This window comes from Thunnus maccoyii, chromosome 2 (genome assembly GCF_910596095.1).
Source record: "Thunnus maccoyii chromosome 2, fThuMac1.1, whole genome shotgun sequence".
NCBI lineage: Eukaryota > Metazoa > Chordata > Actinopteri > Scombriformes > Scombridae > Thunnus > Thunnus maccoyii.
In genome coordinates this window covers 282673-309657 of record NC_056534.1, presented here as the reverse complement: position 1 = coordinate 309657, position 26985 = coordinate 282673, and the positions used below count along the sequence as shown (strand labels likewise).

Genomic DNA, 26985 nt, shown 5'->3' with positions numbered 1-26985 from the left:
GATGGATGGATGGATAGAGGGATGGATGGATGGATGGATGGATAGAGGGATGGAGGGATGGATAGAGGGATGGATGGATGGATAGAGGGATGGATAGAGGGATGGATGGATGGATGGATGGATAGAGGGATGGATGGATGGAGGGATGGATAGAGGGATGGATGGATGGATAGAGGGATGGATAGAGGGATGGATGGATGGATGGATGGATAGAGGGATGGATGGATGGATGGATGGATAGAGGGATGGATGGATGGATAGAGGGATGGATAGAGGGATGGATGGATGGATAGAGGGATGGATGGATGGATAGAGGGATGGATAGAGGGATGGATGGATGGATAGAGGGATGGATGGATGGATAGAGGGATGGATAGAGGGATGGATGGATGGATGGATGGATAGAGGGATGGATGGATGGATGGATGGATAGAGGGATGGATGGATGGATGGATGGATAGAGGGATGGATGGATGGATGGAGGGATGGATAGAGGGATGGATGGATGGATGGATGGATAGAGGGATGGATGGATGGATGGATGGATAGAGGGATGGATGGATGGATGGATGGATGGATAGAGGGATGGATGGATGGATAGAGGGATGGATGGATGGATGGATGGATAGAGGGATGGAGGGATGGATAGAGGGATGGATGGATGGATAGAGGGATGGATAGAGGGATGGATGGATGGATGGATGGATAGAGGGATGGATGGATGGATGGATGGATAGAGGGATGGATGGATGGATAGAGGGATGGATGGATGGATGGATGGATAGAGGGATGGAGGGATGGATAGAGGGATGGATGGATGGATAGAGGGATGGATAGAGGGATGGATGGATGGATGGATGGATAGAGGGATGGATGGATGGATGGAGGGATGGATGGAGGGATGGATGGATGGATGGCACCACACGTCTCCTGCTTCATCAGTCAATACATCTTTAATCAGTTCAATGATCATCAGCAGTGGATCAATAATGAAACTGAGTCATAATCTGAGCTTCTTTTCTTAGAAGAATTATAATAAACATCATTTTGGGGGAAATTGTCATATTTAATTTCACAATAAGTTCACAGCTGTGGTTGATGCCAGAGCTCTTTGAGGAATGTATATATATATATATATATATATGTGTGTATGTGTATAATATAGATTAGTGTATATTATATATCGATGGTGTCAGTTGTGTGTGTGTGTGTGTGTGTGTGTGTGTGTGTGTGTGTGTGTGTGTGTGTGCAGGAGGAGGCGTGTAGGATGGCGTGGAGCCTCCTCACAGAGCATTATGGGATACCTGCTGACAGACTGTACGTGTCGTATTTTGCTGGAGACGCTGCGTCGGGGTTATCAGTCGACCAGGAGACTCGACAGATCTGGTTGGACATCGGGTACGTGTGATGTCACGTCAGACAGCACATAAAACACGCAGACGCCATTTCTCACACTACTGTCAGTAAACTGAACGTGAGGACGTGAACACATCACGCTGACTCAGAGCAGCAGACATGTTTCTCTACAGACATCTGATGTGAGATATATATATATATATATATATATATATATATTTATTTATTTATATTTATATATATATATATATACACACATATATATGTGTGTATATATAAATAAATATATATATATATATGTATATATATATATATATAAAACATTGTTGTAATTTGACTCTGATTCTTATCTGTAAAACACCAATGAGCCACATTTACAAACGTAATCTTGATGAATTACTTTTGTGTGATTCATTTTATCATCATTTACTCTCCCTCCAGGAAACTGATCGCAATAATTAGCGTGAATTCAACAAATCTCCACAAAATTTGCGAGGCTTTGAATTTACTAAATTACAGCACAGTGTTTCCTGTAGGTTGGCGGCAGGAAGTCGCCACATATTTCTCTGTTTATCGTCTTCAGGTTAGGCTAACCTGTTGTTGCTAACTGTGGAGCTAACACACGTCACTCTTCCAGCAGTTTGGGAAACAACAGACGCTGTAGTCTGTACTGCACATGAACTGACACACTGTAGTCTGTACTGCACATGAACTGTCACGCTGTAGTCTGTACTGCACATTAACTGACACACTGTAGTCTGTACTGCACATGAACTGCCACGCTGTAGTCTGTACTGCACATTAACTGCCACGCTGTAGTCTGTACTGCACATGAACTGACACACTGTAGTCTGTACTGCACATTAACTGACACGCTGTAGTCTGTACTGCACATTAACTGCCACGCTGTAGTCTGTACTGCACATTAACTGCCACGCTGTAGTCTGTACTGCACATTAACTGACACGCTGTAGTCTGTACTGCACATTAACTGCCACGCTGTAGTCTGTACTGCACATTAACTGCCACGCTGTAGTCTGTACTGCACATTAACTGCCACGCTGTAGTCTGTACTGCACATTAACTGCCACGCTGTAGTCTGTACTGCACATTAACTGCCACGCTGTAGTCTGTACTGCACATTAACTGCCACGCTGTAGTCTGTACTGCACATTAACTGACACGCTGTAGTCTGTACTGCACATTAACTGACACGCTGTAGTCTGTTCTGCACATTAACTGACACGCTGTAGTCTGTACTGCACATTAACTGACACGCTGTAGTCTGTACTGCACATTAACTGACACGCTGTAGTCTGTACTGCACATTAACTGCCACACTGTAGTCTGTACTGCACATTAACTGACACGCTGTAGTCTGTACTGCACATTAACTGACACGCTGTCGTCTGTACTGCACATTAACTGACACGCTGTAGTCTGTACTGCACATTAACTGACACGCTGTAGTCTGTACTGCACATTAACTGACACGCTGTAGTCTGTACTGCACATTAACTGACACGCTGTAGTCTGTTCTGCACATTAACTGCCACGCTGTAGTCTGTTCTGCACATTAACTGACACGCTGTAGTCTGTTCTGCACATTAACTGACACGCTGTAGTCTGTACTGCACATTAACTGACACGCTGTAGTCTGTACTGCACATTAACTGACACGCTGTAGTCTGTACTGCACATTAACTGACACGCTGTAGTCTGTACTGCACATTAACTGACACGCTGTAGTCTGTTCTGCACATTAACTGACACGCTGTCGTCTGTTCTGCACATTAACTGACACGCTGTAGTCTGTTCTGCACATTAACTGACACGCTGTAGTCTGTTCTGCACATTAACTGACACGCTGTAGTCTGTACTGCACATGAACTGACACACTGTAGTCTGTACTGCACATTAACTGACACACTGTAGTCTGTACTGCACATTAACTGACACACTGTAGTCTGTACTGCACATGAACTGACACACTGTAGTCTGTACTGCACATTAACTGACACACTGTAGTCTGTACTGCACATTAACTGACACGCTGTAGTCTGTTCTGCACATTAACTGACACACTGTAGTCTGTACTGCACATTAACTGCCACGCTGTAGTCTGTTCTGCACATTAACTGACACGCTGTAGTCTGTACTGCACATTAACTGACACGCTGTAGTCTGTTCTGCACATTAACTGCCACGCTGTAGTCTGTTCTGCACATTAACTGACACGCTGTAGTCTGTTCTGCACATTAACTGCCACACTGTAGTCTGTACTGCACATTAACTGACACACTGTAGTCTGTACTGCACATTAACTGACACACTGTAGTCTGTACTGCACATTAACTGCCACACTGTAGTCTGTACTGCACATTAACTGACACACTGTAGTCTGTACTGCACATTAACTGACACACTGTAGTCTGTACTGCACATTAACTGCCATGCTGTAGTCTGTACTGCACATTAACTGTCACGCTGTAGTCTGTTCTGCACATTAACTGACACTCTGTAGTCTGTACTGCACATTAACTGACACGCTGTAGTCTGTTCTGCACATTAACTGCCACGCTGTAGTCTGTTCTGCACATTAACTGACACGCTGTAGTCTGTTCTGCACATTAACTGACACGCTGTAGTCTGTTCTGCACATTAACTGACACGCTGTCGTCTGTTCTGCACATTAACTGACAGAGAGACATAAAACATCACAAACTGGATCACAAGGTTTTGAAAAAAGCTGCTGCAAAATGAAACCAGCAGGAAGTGAGTAAAGCGTCGGCGTGGCCGCGCTTCATGGTCGGTGGTGATGTCAGTGGTGATGTCAGTGATGATGTCACTCCTCCTCAGGGTTCCCCCCGGTCGCCTCCTCCCATTCGGCCTGAAGGAGAACTTCTGGGAGATGGGGGACTCGGGCCCCTGCGGCCCCTGCACAGAGATCCACTACGACCATGTGGGGGGGCGAGACGCCGCGGCGCTCGTCAACACTGACAGTCCTGACGTGGTGGAGATCTGGAACCTGGTTTTCATGCAGTACAACAGGTACAGAATAATAACTTTATTTATATTGATGCAGTAAGTATGAATGAAGAGAAAGCAAATCTAAAAACGTGTTTTTAAGAGAGATTAGAGAGAGGAAGAGAGCGAGCGGCTGGAGGATCTGAACCGCAGACAGACTTTAAAGAAACCATTAATATGTTAAACCAGTATAGAGGCTCCACTGGACGCAGCAGCTGGAGGTTGGATGGGTTGTACTGAGTGAGACAATCATGATGAAAGTTTCCAGATTCTTAAGGGATAAAAAAAATCTAATTTTCAAGATATTTCAAAGGTGCAGAAAACAGGATTGACCAACAGACTTTAACTGGAAACGCATCATTTCCTGTTGTCGTTACATGTGATCACAGAAGCCGTTTCTCAACGCCAGCAACACCAACCTCAGACTTGCTAGTTCGGACTTTGGAAGTTCGACTTGGGAGTAAAAAGTCCCAGAAACTCAGCTTCAACACACCTGAGTGACTGTACTGTGACATCATCACCTCCACTCAAAGCTCTAAATATATGTACAATATATTGACAATATAATGTCAAATAATAACCTGACTGACTGATGCAGTAAATGATGTAATCCAGTCTGTAATGCAGCTGTAATAAAAACCCAAACTGTAGTTTGATTAAATTAAATTAAATCTAATCCAGACTGATGTTAATCTGAATCCATGTATATATGTTAACATGTGGAGCTCCAGAGGCAGCGCTGCTGTTCTGTCAGTAAAAACATGAAGCTTCACTTTACATTCAAACTAATGTTGCAGCTACAATAGTTAGATTTCATCTGTGAGACCAACATTTATCTTCCAGAAGGAATTAAATCACATATCAAGATGCTGCGGAGACGTTAGAGCCAGCGGTGAATCAGCTGCAGATCAGTTCATGGATGACGTGTGCGTGTGCGTGTGCGCGTGTGTGTGTATGTGTCTCAGGGAGGTGGACCACAGTCTGCGGCTGCTGCCCTCGTTCAGTGTGGATACTGGGATGGGACTGGAGAGACTGGTGAGCGTCCTGCAGGGCAAAAGATCAAACTACGACACCGACCTATTCAGCCCCCTGCTGGACACCATCCACCAGGTACACACACCTCCACCAGGTACACACACCTCCACCAGGTACACACCATCCACCAGGTACACACCATCCACCAGGTACACACCTCCACCAGGTACACACACCATCCACCAGGTACACACCATCCACCAGGTAAACACCATCCACCAGGTACACACACCATCGACCAGGTACACACCATCCACCAGGTACACACACCATCCACCAGGTAAACACCATCCACCAGGTACACACACCATCCACCAGGTACACACACCATCCACCAGGTACACACCATCCACCAGGTACACACCATCCACCAGGTACACACCATCCACCAGGTACACACACCATCCACCAGGTACACACCATCCACCAGGTACACACCATCCACCAGGTACACACACCATCCACCAGGTACACACCATCCACCAGGTACACACACCATCCACCAGGTACACACCATCCACCAGGTACACACCATCCACCAGGTACACACACCATCCACCAGGTACACACCATCCACCAGGTACACACACCATCCACCAGGTACACACACCATCCACCAGGTACACACCATCCACCAGGTACACACCATCCACCAGGTAAACACCATCCACCAGGTACACACACCATCCACCAGGTACACACCATCCACCAGGTACACACCATCCACCAGGTAAACACCATCCACCAGGTACACACCATCCACCAGGTACACACACCATCCACCAGGTACACACCATCCACCAGGTACACACCATCCACCAGGTACACACACCATCCACCAGGTACACACCATCCACCAGATAAACACCATCCACCAGGTACACACACCATCCACCAGGTACACACACCATCCACCAGGTACACACCATCCACCAGGTACACACACCATCCACCAGGTAAACACCATCCACCAGGTACACACCATCCACCAGGTACACACCATCCACCAGGTAAACACCATCCACCAGGTACACACACCATCCACCAGGTACACACCATCCACCAGGTAAACACCATCCACCAGGTACACACACCTCCACCAGGTACACACACCATCCACCAGGTACACACCATCCACCAGGTACACACACCTCCACCAGGTACACACCATCCACCAGGTACACACACCATCCACCAGGTACACACCTCCACCAGGTACACACCATCCACCAGGTAAACACCATCCACCAGGTACACACACCTCCACCAGGTACACACCATCCACCAGGTACACACACCTCCACCAGGTACACACCATCCACCAGGTACACACCTCCACCAGGTACACACCATCCACCAGGTACACACACCATCCACCAGGTACACACCTCCACCAGGTACACACCATCCACCAGGTACACACACCATCCACCAGGTACACACACCATCCACCAGGTACACACTATCCACCAGGTACACACACCTCCACCAGGTACACACCATCCACCAGGTACACACACCATCCACCAGGTACACACCATCCACCAGGTACACACCATCCACCAGGTACACACACCATCCACCAGGTACACACACCTCCACCAGGTACACACACCATCCACCAGGTACACACCATCCACCAGGTACACACCATCCACCAGGTACACACCATCCACCAGGTACACACCTCCACCAGGTACACACCATCCACCTGTGGTGGACCTGTGGTGTGTATCTGGCAGTATCTGTGATGTACCAGGTGTAGTGCGATTGACAGGTCCTGTTGTCATGGCGATGTGTGTGTCCACAGAGGTCTGGCGTGGGGCCATACGGTGGCAGGACAGGCGCGGCAGACGAGGGGAAGGTGGACATGGCATACCGAGTGGTGGCTGACCACATCCGCACGCTGACGGTCTGCATCGCCGACGGAGTTCACCCGGGCATGTCAGGAGCCGAGTGAGTCATCGACCAATCAGCTGTTAGAGCAGAGTGGACGTCCAATCAAATATCAGGGTTTGAAGTAAACAGCTCCTCGTTGTGTTTGTCTGTTTGTGTGTCAGGCTGGTGTTGCGGAGGATTCTGCGGCGGGCGGTGCGTTTCTGTGCTGAGGTCCTGCAGGCTCCTCAGGGAGCGCTGGCCAGCCTGGTTCCTACCGTTACCCACATCCTGGTAAAATACATTTCCCATCATCCCTCTGACCAGGTCACCTGAGCTCTGTCATGCTTTTTCTTCTCAAATGAATCATTATGAGACAGATGGAATCTGCTGCGTTCACGCTGCTGCGTTCGGGCTGCCGCGTTCACGCTGCCGCGTCCGGGCTGCTGCGTTCGGGCTGCTGCGTTCACGCTGCTGCGTTCGGGCTGCTGCGTTCGGGCTGCTGCGTTCGGGCTGCTGCGTTCACGCTGCTGCGTTCGGGCTGCTGCGTTCACGCTGCTGCGTTCGGGCTGCCGCGTTCACGCTGCCGCGTCCGGGCTGCTGCGTTCGGGCTGCCGCGTTCACGCTGCCGCGTTCGGGCTGCTGCGTTCGGGCTGCTGCGTTCACGCTGCTGCGTTCGGGCTGCTGCGTTCGGGTTGCTGCGTTCACGCTGCCGCGTTCGGGCTGCTGCGTTCGGGCTGCTGCGTTCACGCTGCTGCGTTCGGGCTGCTGCGTTCGGGCTGCCGCGTTCACGCTGCCGCGTTCGGGCTGCTGCGTTCGGGCTGCTGCGTTCACGCTGCTGCGTTCGGGCTGCTGCGTTCGGGTTGCTGCGTTCGGGCTGCTGCGTTCATGCTGCTGCGTCCGGGCTGCTGCGTTCGGGCTGCTGCGTTCATGCTGCTGCTTTCGGGCTGCCGCGTTCACGCTGCCGCGTCCGGGCTGCTGCGTTCGGGCTGCTGCGTTCATGCTGCTGCGTTCATGCTGCTGCGTTCGGGCTGCTGCGTTCGGGTTGCTGCGTTCGGGCTGCTGCGTTCATGCTGCTGCGTCCGGGCTGCTGCGTTCGGGCTGCTGCGTTCATGCTGCTGCTTTCGGGCTGCTGCGTTCGGGCTGCTGCGTCCGGGCTGCTGCTTTCAGGCTGCTGCGTTCACGCTGCTGCGTTCACGCTGCTGCGTTCGGGCTGCTGCGTTCATGCTGCTGCGTTCATGCTGCTGCGTTCGGGCTGCTGCGTTCGGGTTGCTGCGTTCGGGCTGCTGCGTTCATGCTGCTGCTTTCAGGCTGCTGCGTTCGGGCTGCTGCGTTCATGCTGCTGCTTTCGGGCTGCTGCGTTCGGGCTGCTGCGTCCGGGCTGCTGCGTCCGGGCTGCTGCTTTCGGGCTGCTGCGTTCATGCTGCTGCGTTCACGCTGCTGCGTTCACGCTGCTGCTTTCGGGCTGCTGCGTTCATGCTGCTGCGTTCACGCTGCTGCGTTCGGGCTGCTGCGTTCGGGCTGCTGCGTTCGGGCTGCTGCTGCAAAGGATGAAAAATAAAAAAGGAGGAAGAGAAGATATTTCACTGTTCATATAAATAAAAACTATAACTACTTACTGCTGTTCCAGCAGTTGATTGATTGGTTTATTGATTGATTGATGGGTTGATTGTCTCTGTGTGTGCAGGGTGACGCGTATCCGGAGCTCCACAGGGAGGCAGACAGAGTGAGTCCATGTGCTTCATACTTAAAGAAACAGATTAAACAGTAAATTAAGATCAATAAACAGGTTTTAGATCGTTAGATCGTAATAATTAATTCTGAGTTGGTGACTCATCAGTGAGATGATGATGATGTCACAGGATGATGTCATCAGCTGCTGCTCCTCCTCCAGATTGTCGATGTCATCAACGAGAACGAGGCTCACTTCCTGTCGTCTCTGCAGCACGGCAGCCGGCTGATCCTCCGCACGCTCAGCAGGATGGACTACAAACATGGAGTCTTTCCTGGTCAGTCCCCCCCCCCCTCAGCTCCTACATCTCCCATCAGCCCCCTGGGCAGGCTGTAGACGGAGCACTCTCAGATTTCCACTTGATTCATGTGATATATGTGATATATATGATATATGTGATGTATGTGATATATGTGATATATGTGATATATGTGATGTATGTGACGAATGTGATATATGTGATGTATGTGATGAATGTGATATATGTGATGAATGTGATATATGTGATGAATGTGACGAATGTGATATATGTGATGTATGTGACGAATGTGATATATGTGATGTATGTGATGAATGTGATATATGTGATGTATGTGACGAATGTGATATATGTGACGAATGTGATGAATGTGATATATGTGATGAATGTGATATATGTGATGAATGTGATATATGTGATGAATGTGATATATGTGATGTATGTGATATATGTGATGAATGTGATATATGTGATGTATGTGACGAATGTGATATATGTGATGTATGTGACGAATGTGATATATGTGACGAATGTGATATATGTGATATATGTGATATATGTGATGAATGTGATATATGTGATGAATGTGATATATGTGATATATGTGACGAATGTGATGAATGTGATATATGTGATGAATGTGATATATGTGATGAATGTGATATATGTGATGAATGTGATATATGTGACGAATGTGATATATGTGATGTATGTGACGAATGTGATATATGTGATGTATGTGACGAATGTGATATATGTGATGTATGTGACGAATGTGATATATGTGATGTATGTGACGAATGTGTTATATGTGATGTATGTGATATATGTGATGTATGTGATATATGTGATGAATGTGATATATGTGATGAATGTGATATATGTGATGAATGTGATATATGTGATGAATGTGATGAATGTGTTATATGTGATGTATGTGTTATATGTGATGAATGTGATGAATGTGTTATATGTGATGAATGTGTTATATGTGATGAATGTGTTATATGTGATGTATGTGATGAATGTGATATATATGATATATGTGATATATGTGATGAATGTGTTATATGTGATATATGTGATATATGTGATGAATGTGATATATGTGATATATGTGATGAATGTGATGAATGTGTTATATGTGATGAATGTGATATATGTGAGGAATGTGTTATATGTGATGAATGTGTTATATGTGATGAATGTGTTATATGTGATGAATGTGATGAATGTGTTATATGTGATGTATGTGACGAATGTGATATATGTGATATATGTGATGTATGTGTTGTATGTGATGTATGTGACGAATGTGATATATGTGATGTATGTGACGAATGTGATATATGTGATATATGTGATGAATGTGATATATGTGATATATGTGATGAATGTGATATATGTGATATATGTGATGAATGTGATATATGTGATGAATGTGATGAATGTGATATATGTGATGAATGTGATATATGTGATATATGTGATGAATGTGATATATGTGATGAATGTGATATATGTGATATATGTGATGAATGTGATATATGTGATATATGTGATGAATGTGATGAATGTGATATATGTGATGAATGTGATGAATGTGATATATGTGATGAATGTGATATATGTGATATATGTGATATATGTGATGAATGTGATATATGTGATATATGTGATGAATGTGATATATGTGATATATGTGATATATGTGATATATGTGATGAATGTGATATATGATGAATGTGATGAATGTGTTATATGTGATGAATGTGTTATATGTGATGTATGTGACGAATGTGATATATGTGATATATATGATGTATGTGATGTATGTGATGAATGTGATATATATGATATATGTGATATATGTGATGAATGTGATGAATGTGTTATATGTGATATATGTGATATATGTGATATATGTGATGAATGTGATATATGTGATATATGTGATATATGTGATGAATGTGATATATGTGATGAATGTGTTATATGTGATGAATGTGATATATGTGATATATGTGATGAATGTGTTATATGTGACGAATGTGATATATGTGATATATGTGATGAATGTGTTATATGTGACGAATGTGATATATGTGATATATGTGATGAATGTGATGAATGTGTTATATGTGATGAATGTGATGAATGTGTTATATGTGATGTATGTGACGAATGTGATATATGTGATATATGTGATGTATGTGTTGTATGTGACGAATGTGATATATGTGATATATGTGATATATGTGATATATGTGATGAATGTGATATATGTGATGAATGTGATATATGTGATATATGTGATATATGTGATGAATGTGATATATGTGATATATGTGATATATGTGATGAATGTGATATATGTGATATATGTGATGTATGTGATGAATGTGATATATGTGATGTATGTGATGTATGTGATATATGTGATGAATGTGATATATGTGATATATGTGATATATGTGATGAATGTGATATATGTGATATATGTGATGTATGTGACGAATGTGTTATATGTGATGTATGTGATGTATGTGATGAATGTGTTATATGTGATGTATGTGACGAATGTGATATATGTGATATATATGATATATGTGATGTATGTGATGTATGTGATGAATGTGATATATGTGATGAATGTGATGAATGTGATGAATGTGATGTATGTGATGTATGTGATGTATGTGATGTATGTGATATATGTGATATATGTGATGAATGTGATGAATGTGATATATGTGATGAATGTGATATATGTGATGAATGTGATATATGTGATGAATGTGATGTATGTGATGTATGTGACGAATGCGATATATGTGATATATGTGATATATGTGATGAATGTGATATATGTGATATATGTGATGAATGTGTTATATGTGATATATGTGATGAATGTGATATATGTGATGAATGTGTTATATGTGATGAATGTGACGAATGTGATATATGTGATATATGTGATATATGTGATGAATGTGTTATATGTGATATATGTGATATATGTGATGAATGTGTTATATGTGATATATGTGATATATGTGATGAATGTGTTATATGTGATATATGTGATATATGTGATGAATGTGATATATGTGATGAATGTGTTATATGTGATATATGTGATGAATGTGATATATGTGATGAATGTGTTATATGTGATGAATGTGATATATGTGATGAATGTGATGAATGTGTTATATGTGATATATGTGATGAATGTGATATATGTGATGAATGTGATATATGTGATGAATGTGATATATGTGATGAATGTGTTATATGTGATGAATGTGATATATGTGATGAATGTGATGAATGTGATATATGTGATATATGTGATGAATGTGTTATATGTGATATATGTGATATATGTGATGAATGTGTTATATGTGATATATGTGATATATGTGATGAATGTGATATATGTGATGAATGTGTTATATGTGATATATGTGATGAATGTGTTATATGTGATATATGTGATGAATGTGTTATATGTGATATATGTGATGAATGTGATATATGTGATGAATGTGTTATATGTGATGAATGTGATATATGTGATGAATGTGATGAATGTGTTATATGTGATATATGTGATGAATGTGATATATGTGATGAATGTGATATATGTGATGAATGTGTTATATGTGATATATGTGATGAATGTGATATATGTGATGAATGTGTTATATGTGATGAATGTGATATATGTGATGAATGTGATGAATGTGTTATGTGATATATGTGATGAATGTGATATATGTGATGAATGTGATATATGTGATGAATGTGTTATATGTGATGAATGTGATATATGTGATGAATGTGATGAATGTGATATATGTGATGAATGTGATATATGTGATGAATGTGATGTATGTGATGTATGTGATGAATGTGATGTATGTGATATATGTGATATATGTGATGAATGTGTTATATGTGATATATGTGATATATGTGATATATGTGATGAATGTGTTATATGTGATATATGTGATATATGTGATGAATGTGTTATATGTGATGAATGTGATATATGTGATATAGGTGATGAATGTGTTATATGTGATATATGTGATATATGTGATGAATGTGTTATATGTGATGAATGTGATATATGTGATATAGGTGATGAATGTGTTATATGTGATATATGTGATATATGTGATGAATGTGTTATATGTGATGAATGTGATATATGTGATATAGGTGATGAATGTGTTATATGTGATATATGTGATATATGTGATGAATGTGTTATATGTGATATATGTGATATATGTGATGAATGTGTTATATGTGATATATGTGATATATGTGATGAATGTGATATATGTGATGAATGTGTTATATGTGATATATGTGATGAATGTGATATATGTGATGAATGTGTTATATGTGATGAATGTGATATATGTGATGAATGTGATGAATGTGTTATATGTGATATATGTGATGAATGTGATATATGTGATGAATGTGATATATGTGATGAATGTGATATATGTGATGAATGTGTTATATGTGATGAATGTGATATATGTGATGAATGTGATGAATGTGATATATGTGATATATGTGATGAATGTGTTATATGTGATATATGTGATATATGTGATGAATGTGTTATATGTGATATATGTGATATATGTGATGAATGTGATATATGTGATGAATGTGTTATATGTGATATATGTGATGAATGTGTTATATGTGATATATGTGATGAATGTGTTATATGTGATATATGTGATGAATGTGATATATGTGATGAATGTGTTATATGTGATGAATGTGATATATGTGATGAATGTGATGAATGTGTTATATGTGATATATGTGATGAATGTGATATATGTGATGAATGTGATATATGTGATGAATGTGTTATATGTGATATATGTGATGAATGTGATATATGTGATGAATGTGTTATATGTGATGAATGTGATATATGTGATGAATGTGATGAATGTGTTATGTGATATATGTGATGAATGTGATATATGTGATGAATGTGATATATGTGATGAATGTGTTATATGTGATGAATGTGATATATGTGATGAATGTGATGAATGTGATATATGTGATGAATGTGATATATGTGATGAATGTGATGTATGTGATGTATGTGATGAATGTGATGTATGTGATATATGTGATATATGTGATGAATGTGTTATATGTGATATATGTGATATATGTGATATATGTGATGAATGTGTTATATGTGATATATGTGATATATGTGATGAATGTGTTATATGTGATGAATGTGATATATGTGATATAGGTGATGAATGTGTTATATGTGATATATGTGATATATGTGATGAATGTGTTATATGTGATGAATGTGATATATGTGATATAGGTGATGAATGTGTTATATGTGATATATGTGATATATGTGATGAATGTGATGTATGTGATATATGTGATATATGTGATATATGTGATGAATGTGATGTATGTGATGAATGTGACGTCTGCTCAGTGACTGACTGATGTCTGGTGGTGTGTTTGCAGCCTCGGTGGCCTGGTCTCTGCACAGGGACCTGGGTTTCCCTCTGGACCTGGTGGACCTGATGCTGGAGGAGAGGGGGGTACAGGTGGACCGTCAGGAGCTGGACCGGCTGATCTCAGAGAACCAGAAAGTAAACTTTATTCATACACTGAGTGTCAGTTTTATCAGTAGAATCATCAGTTTGGTTGATGACTAATGTCTAAACACTGGAGAGTCGCTGTCACACTGATCCAGCTTCACTAGTCTGTCCAACACTGTGAGCTGCAAGGCCACACAAACACTTAATACCCTTAAACAAAGCTCCAAACAGCAACGTGAGGTGGTCAGACAGTCAAATGTGTGACCTGTTCTTTACCACAACACCCTTTGTAGAATTAATTGACCAGTTCTTGCATCTGTTGGAGCCATGATGCCCGTGTGAACTGTCTAAACCGTTTTTAGTAACAACCACGGCTTGAAATTGAAGCCTTTAAAGTGCAACACTGACGGCCGCTAGCTGCTCCATTCAAACAGCCTCAACGTCTCTCCAGAAACACTGAGTCAGTCATTGTTTTCAACGAGTCATTCTGGTCTCAGTCTCTAAATCCAGACCCTCTAATAAGTGTGCTGCTGGTCATTTTGGAAATTATTGCTTCATTAATAAGATTTGAAGACTTATAGTCGCTTTGATATCTGCCGTGTGGATGTTGATTGACAGCTGTGATTGACAGTTGCCTCCAGGACCCACTGTTGTAATATTTCACTAAGTTTCATGTTACTTGCTAACGATACCTGCCCTGTTAGTTAGCTAACGTTAGCTCTAACTGTTGCAGGTATACAGACCACCTGAGGTGCAGCTTCACATGTTGTGATTACAGTAGTCGGAGTTTGTGTCTCTTGTGTCTGTTTTCCTCTCATCCAGCAGTGTGTCTGCAGCGTTTTACTCACAACCCTTTACAGGCCAGAGCAGCTCACCTGAGAGCATCAGTATACATACACACCTTTATTTATTGATAGTTGACATGAAATAGATATTTAATGACACATGACATTTCGTTACTGACGTGTTTGTTTATAACATCATGTAGTAGGAGTGTAGGTGATCAGCTGTTCCTCTGCAGGTGTGAACACATCGGTGTGTGTGCTGATGATGTCATCTCTCACCTGTGTCAGGTGGTCTCTGAGCTGCAGTCGGATCAGTCTCCGGTGATGCCGGACGTTCTCAGTCTGGCGGAGCTGCAGCGTGACGGGGTTCCTCACACCGACGACAGCCTGAAGTACGAGTACAGACTGCAGCAGCACAGATACGGTAAGACATGGACAGGAAAACACACCTGTCTGCCACCGACTGACCGCAACACACCTACATGTTACATCACTGGTTTATTCACATGTACACATTACAAACACGTTACGTGTGCATGTGTGCAATCGCAACAGATGTTATCTCAGGGCTCTTTCCACATAGAGCAGGTCTAGACCAAACTCTTTAATCTACAGAGACCCAACATTCCTCCATGAGCAGCAGCAGGAAAAACTCCCCTTTAACGGGAAGAAACGTCAAGCAGAACCGGACTCTAGATGGCGCCGTCTGCCTCGACCGGTTGGGTTGAGAGAGGAAGAAGGAGGGAGACACAGAGAAGCATAACAACAACAATAATAACAATAACAACATCAGTAGCAGTGGGCAAACTGACAATTGAAGCTGCTTGCACCTGGCGTGCATCGGAGGGAGCAGCAGCTGTGGTATCGCTACGCTTAGCGGAGGTCATGGACATGTTAAATATCACTTCCTGTCATAGAAGTACAGCACCTGTAACTTCCTGTTATGACTGTGACTCAATAATGATATGTAGATGTGTTCAGGCCTTATCAAGCATGAGAGCTTTGGAGCAGGTTGGACGATGTGCAGTTCAGTTAGAACTACTTCCTTTTTTAAGGTGAAACATTGAAATTCGCCACATCGCCACTGTGTTCAATGAAAACTCACAATTTTGATAACTTGTCATTGCAGAGGACTTCAGATGAAACTGACCAGATGCAAAGTCAGTCAGGTTAAAACTCTCGGAGGAGTTTGTTACAACAGTTTTTTCATGTTGAAACAACAAAAAGCTGCTGTGTGAGCGAAGAGAATGAATGTTTCAGACAAGCTGCTAAAAGCTAAGAATGACTTTATAAATGAAAGAAGTCTCTGAGAATTCAACCAACCCAAGCACACAGTGACGGTGACGATGTTGGTGACAGTGAGGGTGACAGTGACAGTGACGGTGACAGTGACAGTGAGGGTGACAGTGATGGTGACATAGAGGGTGACAGTGAGGGTGACAGTGAGGGTGACAGTGATGGTGACAGTGACGGTGACGATGTTAGTGACAGTGAGGGTGACAGTGATGGTGACAGTGAGGGTGACAGTGATGGTGACGGTGAAGGTGACAGTGACGGTGACAGTGAGGGTGACAGTGACGGTGAGGGTGACAGTGAGGGTGACAGTGATGGTGACAGTGAGGGTGACAGTGAGGGTGACAGTGAGGGTGACAGTGACGGTGACAGTGATGGTGACAGTGACGGTGAGGGTGACAGTGAGGGTGACAGTGAGGGTGACAGTGACGGTGAGGGTGACAGTGAGGGTGACAGTGAGGGTGACAGTGACAGTGAGGGTGACAGTGAGGGTGACAGTGAGGGTGAGGGTGACAGTGAGGGTGACAGTGAGGGTGACAGTGAGGGTGACAGTGAGGGTGACAGTGATGGTGACAGTGACAGTGAGGGTGACAGTGAGGGTGACAGTGAGGGTGACAGTGATGGTGACAGTGATGGTGACAGTGACGGTGACAGTGAGGGTGACAGTGACGGTGAGGGTGACAGTGAGGGTGACAGTGATGGTGACAGTGAGGGTGACAGTGAGGGTGACAGTGACGGTGACAGTGAGGGTGACAGTGACGGTGAGGGTGACAGTGAGGGTGACAGTGAGGGTGACAGTGAGGGTGACAGTGACAGTGAGGGTGACAGTGATGGTGACAGTGATGGTGACAGTGACAGTGAGGGTGACAGTGAGGGTGACAGTGATGGTGACAGTGATGGTGACAGTGACGGTGACAGTGAGGGTGACAGTGACGGTGAGGGTGACAGTGAGGGTGACAGTGATGGTGACAGTGAGGGTGACAGTGAGGGTGACAGTGACGGTGACAGTGAGGGTGACAGTGACGGTGAGGGTGACAGTGAGGGTGACAGTGAGGGTGACAGTGAGGGTGACAGTGAGGGTGACGGTGAGGGTGAGGGTGACAGTGAGGGTGACAGTGATGGTGACAGTGAGGGTGACGGTGACAGTGAGGGTGACAGTGATGGTGACAGTGAGGGTGACGGTGAGGGTGACAGTGAGGGTGACAGTGATGGTGACAGTGACAGTGAGGGTGACGGTGAGGGTGACAGTGAGGGTGACAGTGATGGTGACAGTGACAGTGAGGGTGACAGTGACGGTGTCAGTAAGGGTGACAGTGAGGGTGACAGTGAGGGTGACAGTGACAGTGTCAGTAAGGGTGACAGTGACGGTGTCGGTAAGGGTGACAGTGAGGGTGACAGTGAGGGTGACAGTGACGGTGTCGGTAAGGGTGACAGTGAGGGTGGCAGTGAGGGTGACAGTGACGTGTCGGTAAGGGTGACAGTGAGGGTGACAGTGAGGGTGACAGTGAGGGTGACAGTGAGGGTGACAGTGAGGGTGACAGTAAGGGTGACAGTGAGGGTGACAGTGAGGGTGACAGTGACGTGTCAGTAAGGGTGACAGTGAGGGTGACAGTGAGGGTGACAGTGACGTGTCGGTAAGGGTGACAGTGAGGGTGACAGTAACAGTGAGGGTGACAGGGAGGGTGACAGTGACGTGTCAGTAAGGGTGACAGTGAGGGTGACAGTAACAGTGAGGGTGACAGTGAGGGTGACAGTGACGTGTCAGTAAGGGTGACAGTGAAGGTGACAGTGAGGGTGACAGTGAGGGTGACAGTGAAGGTGACAGTGAGGGTGTCAGTGAGGGTGTCAGTGAGGGTGACAGTGAAGGTGACAGTGATGGTGACAGTGAGGGTGACAGTGAGGGTGTCAGTGAGGGTGACAGTGAAGGTGACAGTGAGGGTGACAGTGAGGGTGACAGTGACAGTTTTCTGAGGTCTAACTGAACTTTAACTTCTCTTCTCCACCTGTGTGTCTTTTACCTGCTGAACTACCTCCTGCTCGCAGTGTTCCCAGCATGCCGTGCGTCGGTGGTGGCTCTGTATGACGGTCACTCTCTTGTGTCGGAGGTCAGCGAGGGTCAGCGCTGCGGCGTCATCCTGGATCGAACCTGCTTCTACGCCGAGCAGGGAGGACAGTCACATGACCGGGGCTACTTCACCCGGGATGGGCTGCAGGTGAGCTGACACCTCATGCAGGAGGTGCATCATGTGTAGCTGCTGCGTGTGCAGGTGAGCTCTGAGCGCAGGTGTGTCTGCTTCCTGTCTGCTTCCTGTCTGCAGGACGTGCTGTTCCCGGTGGAGGCGGTGGTCCTGGCAGGGGGGTACGTGGTCCACCAGGTGACTGCAGCCGAGAGCCTGAAGACTGGAGACCAGGTCCAGCTGCACCTGGACCAGGTAACCAATCACAGCTCAGCTGGAGACGAGCCTGAAGGAGAGAAATCAACTATAACTCCCAGGATGCATTTCACCACTAACATCCGATCAGAACATGAGAGCTTCATGTTCTGATTCTACGTTTATCTTTAAATTCCAATGAAACGTTCAGCAAGTCACTTTCAGATTCTGGCTTCTTCTCCATGGCAACAGCAGCCAAGGATCATGGGTAATGTAGTATTTAGAGGTATCCACCAAATAAAAATAATAATAATAATAAACTTTAAAACAGAATAAATAGCCCTAGATTATAGTATAAGATTATAAAAATATAAATAACAACAATAATAATTAAAGCTGCAAGCAGTGATGATCGAGCCCTCGCACCTTCATGCACGTCGGCGGCGTATTGTGGAGCAACAAGATGCAGTGACGTATTTACCAGAAAGCAGCTGAAGTGCATAAACATCTTCATCAACAGAGTTAAATATCACTTCCTGTGCTGGAGAACATTATACATAATTATACATCATGTTGCTGTATATCATGTGTAGACCAAACACTTTACATTTCATGTAAATCAGATGATGTTTGTCACATAAGGTTGACTTCCTGTTGTCAGTAGGTGGCGCTCTGACTGTGGCACACACTGTGCACTACGTACTCAACATGTGTTCTATCGTTCAGTAAACAGTAGTGTGAATCAGACGCACTGAGCTGTAACTATCCCGTCACTTCCTGAGAGCCTCCTCGCCGGTTGGAGACGCGTAATATTTCCCTGAAAATAGTATACAGTCCACATACTGTTGGTTTCATACTACGGTTTTGGACAAATTGTTGGCTGTTGGCTCTATGTCTCTGTCAGGTCTACGGTCTGAACTGTCTCTCTATGTCTCTGTCAGGTCTACGGTCTGAACTGTCTCTCTATGTCTCTGTCAGGTCTACGGTCTGAACTGTCTCTCTGTGTCTCTGTCAGGTCTACGGTCTGAACTGTCTCTCTATGTCTCTGTCAGGTCTACGGTCTGAACTGTCTCTCTGTGTCTCTGTCAGGTCTACGGTCTGAACTGTCTCTCTGTGTCTCTGTCAGGTCTACGGTCTGAACTGTCTCTCTGTGTCTCTGTCAGGTCTACGGTCTGAACTGTCTCTCTGTGTCTCCGTCAGGTCCACCGGCTGTCCTGTATGGTGAAGCACACGGCGACTCACATCCTGAACTTCGCTCTGAGGACGGTTCTGGGTCCGTCAGTCCAGCAGAGAGGTTCTCATGTGTCAGCTGACCGGCTCCGCTTCGACTTCAGTGTCAAGGTCAGAGAAACTGTCTTTAGACTGACAATCAATCAATCAAACTTTATTCACAAAGCACCTTTCAAACAAATCAAATGCAGTTGTGACAGATGTGGTGAGATGTAAGGAGACGACTCAGAGGACGTGTATGAATAGTCTTCTGGTCTCTGCTACACATCTCACACAAATATACGCTAAAACCTCTGCAGCGCTAAACAATATGCAGTTCTGGTCACCATCATTGGCACCCATGAAATGTAAGTACATCATGTAGCATGTAACAGCTTTGGTCTATAGACACTTATGTTTGGTACAGAACAGAAAATGAAGAAACAATATCAATTTTTTCAAAAATAGGAGGAAAAAACTATAAAAACTGAAAGACTGCTGTGACACTGGTATCGGCACCCTTCATATCAATAGTAACATTTAACCAACCTGTGATAAATTAGAAATCAGACTCACCTGTGATAATTTGTCAGTGCCCACATGACTTGAATTAGCCAATGAATGATGGCTTTAATGCTTGAAAAAGCCACTTGTTATTCCCTGTTCCTTATTCACGACGGTCAAGACGACGGAGCTGTCTGAGAGCATCTGAAGTGCTGTCATAACCAAACATAAGACCTCTCCAAAGACCTTGGTATCCTTGTTTCAACAGTTCCCAACGTTATTAAGAAGTTTGATAATTATGCACCTGTGAAGAAGGGAAATCAATGAGAGAAGCCTTTGAGGGTGCTCCCCAGTGTAAGAAAACCAGGTTCTCTAGCATGATAAAGACCCAAAGCACACATCCAAAAGCACTCAGGAATGGTTGAAAAGGAAAACATTTACTGTTTTAAACTGTCCAGCAATGAGTCCTGATGAAAACCTTTGGAGAGAGCTGAAACCTGGGGAGAGGAATCCTGCAAACATTCAGGAGCTCGAACAAATGTCAAAGGAAGAGCGGGAGAAACCAGCAGCTGACGGGTGGAGGCAGTCATCCTTGCCAAATATTAAGGACGGGTGCCTTTATTACTGTCCCCGTCATATATTCTATTTCTTCTTTGAAATTACTACATGTAAGTTGAATTTTTTTTGTTGCTGAATTACTTTGGACATCCTCTTCAAATTCTGATGATACAAAATTTCCATTTATTACTGAAGATATTGAACAGGTTATACAAGCAATTCAAAGGTGCCGATAATGGAGACCAGAAGTGTACATGATGCAGTGCAGCCTGCCGTTATACAAATGATACCAAACAACAGGAAACAGCTCAGTAATGTAACAGTACCGACAGTAACTATATGCATTAATAATGCATAATTATTGCATAATTATTGCTTATTAGAAAACAAGAAAATAGTGCAGCAGCATTTTCCTGCACAACTTAACCTCAGCGATACAAAACGGCACTGTGAGGGACAGGAGGGGAGGCTACGGAAGCTCAGGAGGGACAGGAGGGGAGGCTACGGAGGCTCAGGAGGGACAGGGGGGACAGGAGGGACAGGAGGGGAGGCTACGGAAGCTCAGGAGGGACAGGAGGGACAGGAGGGACAGGAGGGGAGGCTACGGAAGCTCAGGAGGGACAGGAGGGACAGAGGGGGAGGCTACGGAAGCTCAGGAGGGACAGGGGGGACAGGAGGGACAGGAGAGGAGGCTACGGAGGCTCAGGAGGGACAGGGGGGACAGGAGGGACAGGAGAGGAGGCTACGGAGGCTCAGGAGGGACAGGAGGGGAGGCTACAGAAGCTCAGGAGGGACAAGAGGGACAGAAGGGGAGGCTACGGAAGCTCAGGAGGGACAGAAGGGGAGGCTACGGAAGCTCAGGAGGGACAGAAGGGGAGGCTACGGAGGCTCAGGAGGCTCAGGAGGGACAGGAGGGACAGAAGGGGAGGCTACGGAAGCTCAGGAGGGACAGGAGGGACAGAAGGAGAGGCTATGGAGGCTCAGGAGGGACAGGAGGGACAGAAGGGGAGGCTACGGAGGCTCAGGAGGGACAGAAGGGGAGGCTATGGAGGCTCAGGAGGGACAGAAGGGGAGAAAAGGGGGAAACTATGAAATGTTTAACCCGTATGAGGAGACAGTTTAGTTTGCTGATTATAACAACAGATCTGGTTCAGTGTCGTCGTTCTGATCTGAGTGTCTGTGTGTTGAGTTGTGTAGACGTGACTGATGGTTTTAACGTGTTTCTTCTTCAGGGCTCTCTGAGCGTCTCTCAGCTGCAGCAGGTGGAGAGCTGCGTTAACAGCATCATCTCAGCCAATCAGATCGTCCACAGCCAGGAGCTTCCTCTGCAGAGCGCCAGGAGCATCGCAGGGTTGAGGACGGTGGACGAGGTGACAAACTGAAAACATTCTCTGCTATAAACTACTGTTGATACACTTCCCGCTAATGTTTCACAATAAAAGCCATGGAACTCCTGCAACGATGGAAGGCTTTTGTTGTGAAACATCACTTCCTGTCTATCTTCTGTAACTCAGTTGTTTCATCACTCTGTTCCTGAAGCTCGGCTGCACAACCTTTATCTCCAAGATATCACTTATTACTGGCAAATATTCCAACTTTCTCTCCACATGGTACAAAAAAAACTACAGCTCCCATGAAAAGAACTACAAGTAGCACAGGTATTCATGCCGCATTTATGTCATATCAGATTTGACATAAAGCGTTCATGTCATAATTACAACGAGGGGAGCTTTAATATTTCCAACTAAATAATCCAGAAGCACCTGAAAAGGAAAAAATAAGATAATTAAACCCAAACTTAACGGATGCAGCGTCATTATGTTAACACACAGTATTTTAAACCCTCTTATGACAAACCCAGTTATCAAACAACCTTCCTGAGCTGTCAGATGATGTAAACATGAAAATCTTTCCAACAGTAAGTGAAGGCAACATTACGTCAGCGTATCTTGGTTTTGTCCATGAAGCTCCTCGTTGTTTCCTCCTGCATCAGCGTCTCTGTCCAGCTGTGACGTTCAGCCTCTAGGACTCATGGGAAATGATGTTCATTAAAGGCTACTAGAAGACACAGATATTGAATAAACACAATATTAGATGTTTTTTTATTAAAACATATGAAGCGAGACTCATGATCCAAGGCTGGATTTATACTGATGAGCAGAGTTGCTGCTGAGACTGGACTCTGGTCTCTTCCCGTCTCTGCAGGTGTATCCTGACCCGGTCCGGGTGGTGTCAGTGGCGGTGCCGGTCTCTGAGCTGCTGGACAATCAGACAGATAGACAGACGTCTGTGGAGCTCTGCTGCGGAACGTGAGACCGTAACACATCTGTAACACATCTGTTCACCTGTCTGTCACACTGTCTGTAGGCTGTAGATGTCGGACGGTAAACATGTTCGTCCGTCTGTGTGTGTTCAGTCACCTGCTGCAGACCGGAGCCATCGAGGATCTGGTGATCGTGTCAGAGAGACAGCTGGTCAGAGGGATCAGTCGAATCGTCGCGGTGACGGGACGCGACGCCACACGGGTCAGTAAACATCATCCTGCTGGTAACTCTGTAATAACTGATGTTTGTCCACATGGGGGCAGCAGAGAGCTGAATGTATTTAACTCTTTAATGTATCTGCTGGTTTACATCAAGAATCACTGGTGAGATGTTTTTAACTTCGGCTTACTGGTAAAACATAAAGAGCCGCAGAGTTTAAAGGTTGAGTTCACAGTTTTTCCAGTGTGTATTTGTAAATACTACCATTAATTGATCAGCTGATGGATGACTGTATGTTTCGGGTTTTGGTCGGTTGGTTGGACACAATAAGACGTCAGCTTTGGCTTTAGAAAACTCTAACCAGTGTTTTTCATTGTGTTCTGACATTTTGTTGACCACAACAATTAATTAATTAATCAGCTGATTAATTGATAATGAAAATGATATTTATCTGCAGCTTGACTGACGTTTGGTTTATTTGGATCTTTTATATCCAGGCTAATTTCCCCAAAATACTATCAATACTATCGATACTACTAATACTACTAATACTACTAATACTACTAATACTACTGATAGTGCTAATACTACTAATACTACTAATACTACTGATAGTGCTAATACTACTAATACTACTAATACTACTGATAGTGCTAATACTACTAATACTACTAATACTACTAATACTACTGATACTACTAATACTACTAATACTACTAATACTACTAATAATAATAGTACAGGTCCACAGCACACTGACTCACACACTCAGTCAAGCGTAATCAGATATAAACACACATTTTCTTGCAGATGTCGGCTGTAACACACATCTTGTGTTTATTTATATTACTTGTTGTTGATAATTAATTTTTGATCTTTTTATTGTCTGTTTCTGTAAATTCGTGTCTGTCTCTTCAGGCTCGGGAGGCGGGTCAGCTGTTGTCTCAGGATGTGGACTCTCTGGCAGCCAGACTGTCAGGCTCCGCCCCTTCCGGTCTTGACTCCACCCAGCGTCTCGCTAAGGAGGTGGGCGTGGTCTCTGATGTAAGTACACTACCCATCATGCCCTGCAGCCAGTCAGCTGATGTTGAAAGATTGCTCATCACTGGCTGTGACATTACCCAGTCCTGATAGTTCCAGTCCTGATAGTTCCAGTCCTGATAGTTCCAGTACTGACAGTTCCAGTCCTGACAGTTCCAGTACTGACAGTTCCAGTAGTGATAGTTCCAGTCCTGATAGTTCCAGTACTGACAGTTCCAGTAGTGATAGTTCCAGTCCTGATAGTTCCAGTCCTGACAGTTCCAGTAGTGATAGTTCCAGTCCTGATAGTTCCAGTACTGACTGTTCCAGTAGTGATAGTTCCAGTCCTGACAGTTCCAGTAGTGATAGTTCCAGTCCTGATAGTTCCAGTCCTGACAGTTCCAGTCCTGACAGTTCCAGTACTGACAGTTCCAGTAGTGATAGTTCCAGTCCTGATAGTTCCAGTCCTGACAGTTCCAGTCCTGACAGTTCCAGTCCTGACAGTTCCAGTACTGACAGTTCCAGTAGTGATAGTTCCAGTCCTGATAGTTCCAGTACTGACAGTTCCAGTAGTGATAGTTCCAGTCCTGATAGTTCCAGTACTGACAGTTCCAGTAGTGATAGTTCCAGTACTGACAGTTCCAGTACTGACAGTTCCAGTACTGACAGTTCCAGTCCTGATAGTTCCAGTCCTGACAGTTCCAGTCCTGACAGTTCCAGTCCTGACAGTTCCAGTACTGACAGTTCCAGTCCTGACAGTTCCAGTACTGACAGTTACAGTTATGTGTTTGACCTGTGCTCTGTCTGACAGGCTGTAGACAGCAGATGTTACTGTGTGTGCGTGTTTGACCTGTGCTGTGTCTGACAGGCTGTAGACAGCAGATGTTACTGTATGTGCGTGTTTGACCTGTGCTCTGTCTGACAGGCTGTAGACAGCAGATGTTACTGTATGTGCGTGTTTGACCTGTGCTCTGTCTGACAGGCTGTAGACAGCAGATGTTACTGTGTGTGCGTGTTTGACCTGTGCTGTGTCTGACAGGCTGTAGACAGCACTGCTGTGCCTCAGTGGCAGCGCAGAGAGCTGCAGAGCCGCCTGAAAGCTCTGCAGAGGAGCAGCAACACTGCCACCAGGAAGCTGGAGAGCAGAGAGGTGAGGCTCAAACAAACATCTGCAAACAGAATTATAAACATGTGACCATAACTGTCCTGTATCCTGAAGCTGGAATCACTTTTTTATGAATACTGTTGTGTTCAGTCAGTTTGTTAATGAACCTCTCCTGTCTGGTTCCCATCATGCTTTGCGCAGGCTGCAGTGAGAGCTCAGGCTCTGCTGGAGAAGAACGGCAGGAAGCATCTGCTGGTGGACTCTGTGGAGACGGACTCTGAGTCGGTATGTCCTCATCCTCTGATGATGATGATAAACAAACAGAGGAGCTTCTAATAATCGTGAGGAAACATGCAGCCGACTTTAACTTCTACACAGTCAGTGCTGGAAGAAGTACTCAGATCCTTTACTGTGGTAAAAGTACCAATGCAGCAATGTAAAAATACTACAGTAAAAGTACATAGTTAGATCCATATACAGTGCTGCTTGACAGTTTGTGAACCCTTTCACACCCCATCACCCCTTTATATCTGCATAAATATGACCTAAAACGTGATCAGATATTTACACAAGTCCTAAAACTAGACAAAGTGAACCCAAATAAACAAATGAGACAAAAAAAATAAACTACATTTATTTATTGGGGAAAATGATCCAATCTTACATATTTGTGGGAGTATGTGAACCCTTGCTTTCAGTAACTGGTGTGACTCCCTTTGCAGCAATAACTTTAACC

The 26985-nt window shown here is 44.4% G+C and overlaps 1 protein-coding gene across 1 annotated transcript in view; it reads left to right on the top strand.

The window, feature by feature from the left end:
* Nucleotides 1-26985, top strand: part of aars2 (alanyl-tRNA synthetase 2, mitochondrial (putative)) — a 32647-nt gene that overhangs the window by 4259 nt on the left and 1403 nt on the right. The window contains exons 4-21 of the mRNA XM_042398574.1: nt 1253-1398; nt 4216-4407; nt 5349-5493; nt 7229-7374; nt 7479-7587; nt 8981-9019; nt 9188-9302; nt 14844-14971; nt 15994-16129; nt 19042-19211; nt 19317-19430; nt 20571-20711; nt 22874-23011; nt 23847-23950; nt 24058-24166; nt 25043-25168; nt 26184-26294; nt 26451-26534. Coding sequence (XP_042254508.1) covers nt 1253-1398; nt 4216-4407; nt 5349-5493; nt 7229-7374; nt 7479-7587; nt 8981-9019; nt 9188-9302; nt 14844-14971; nt 15994-16129; nt 19042-19211; nt 19317-19430; nt 20571-20711; nt 22874-23011; nt 23847-23950; nt 24058-24166; nt 25043-25168; nt 26184-26294; nt 26451-26534 — 2253 coding nt within the window. The remainder of the gene's footprint in view (nt 1-1252; nt 1399-4215; nt 4408-5348; nt 5494-7228; nt 7375-7478; nt 7588-8980; nt 9020-9187; nt 9303-14843; nt 14972-15993; nt 16130-19041; nt 19212-19316; nt 19431-20570; nt 20712-22873; nt 23012-23846; nt 23951-24057; nt 24167-25042; nt 25169-26183; nt 26295-26450; nt 26535-26985) is intronic.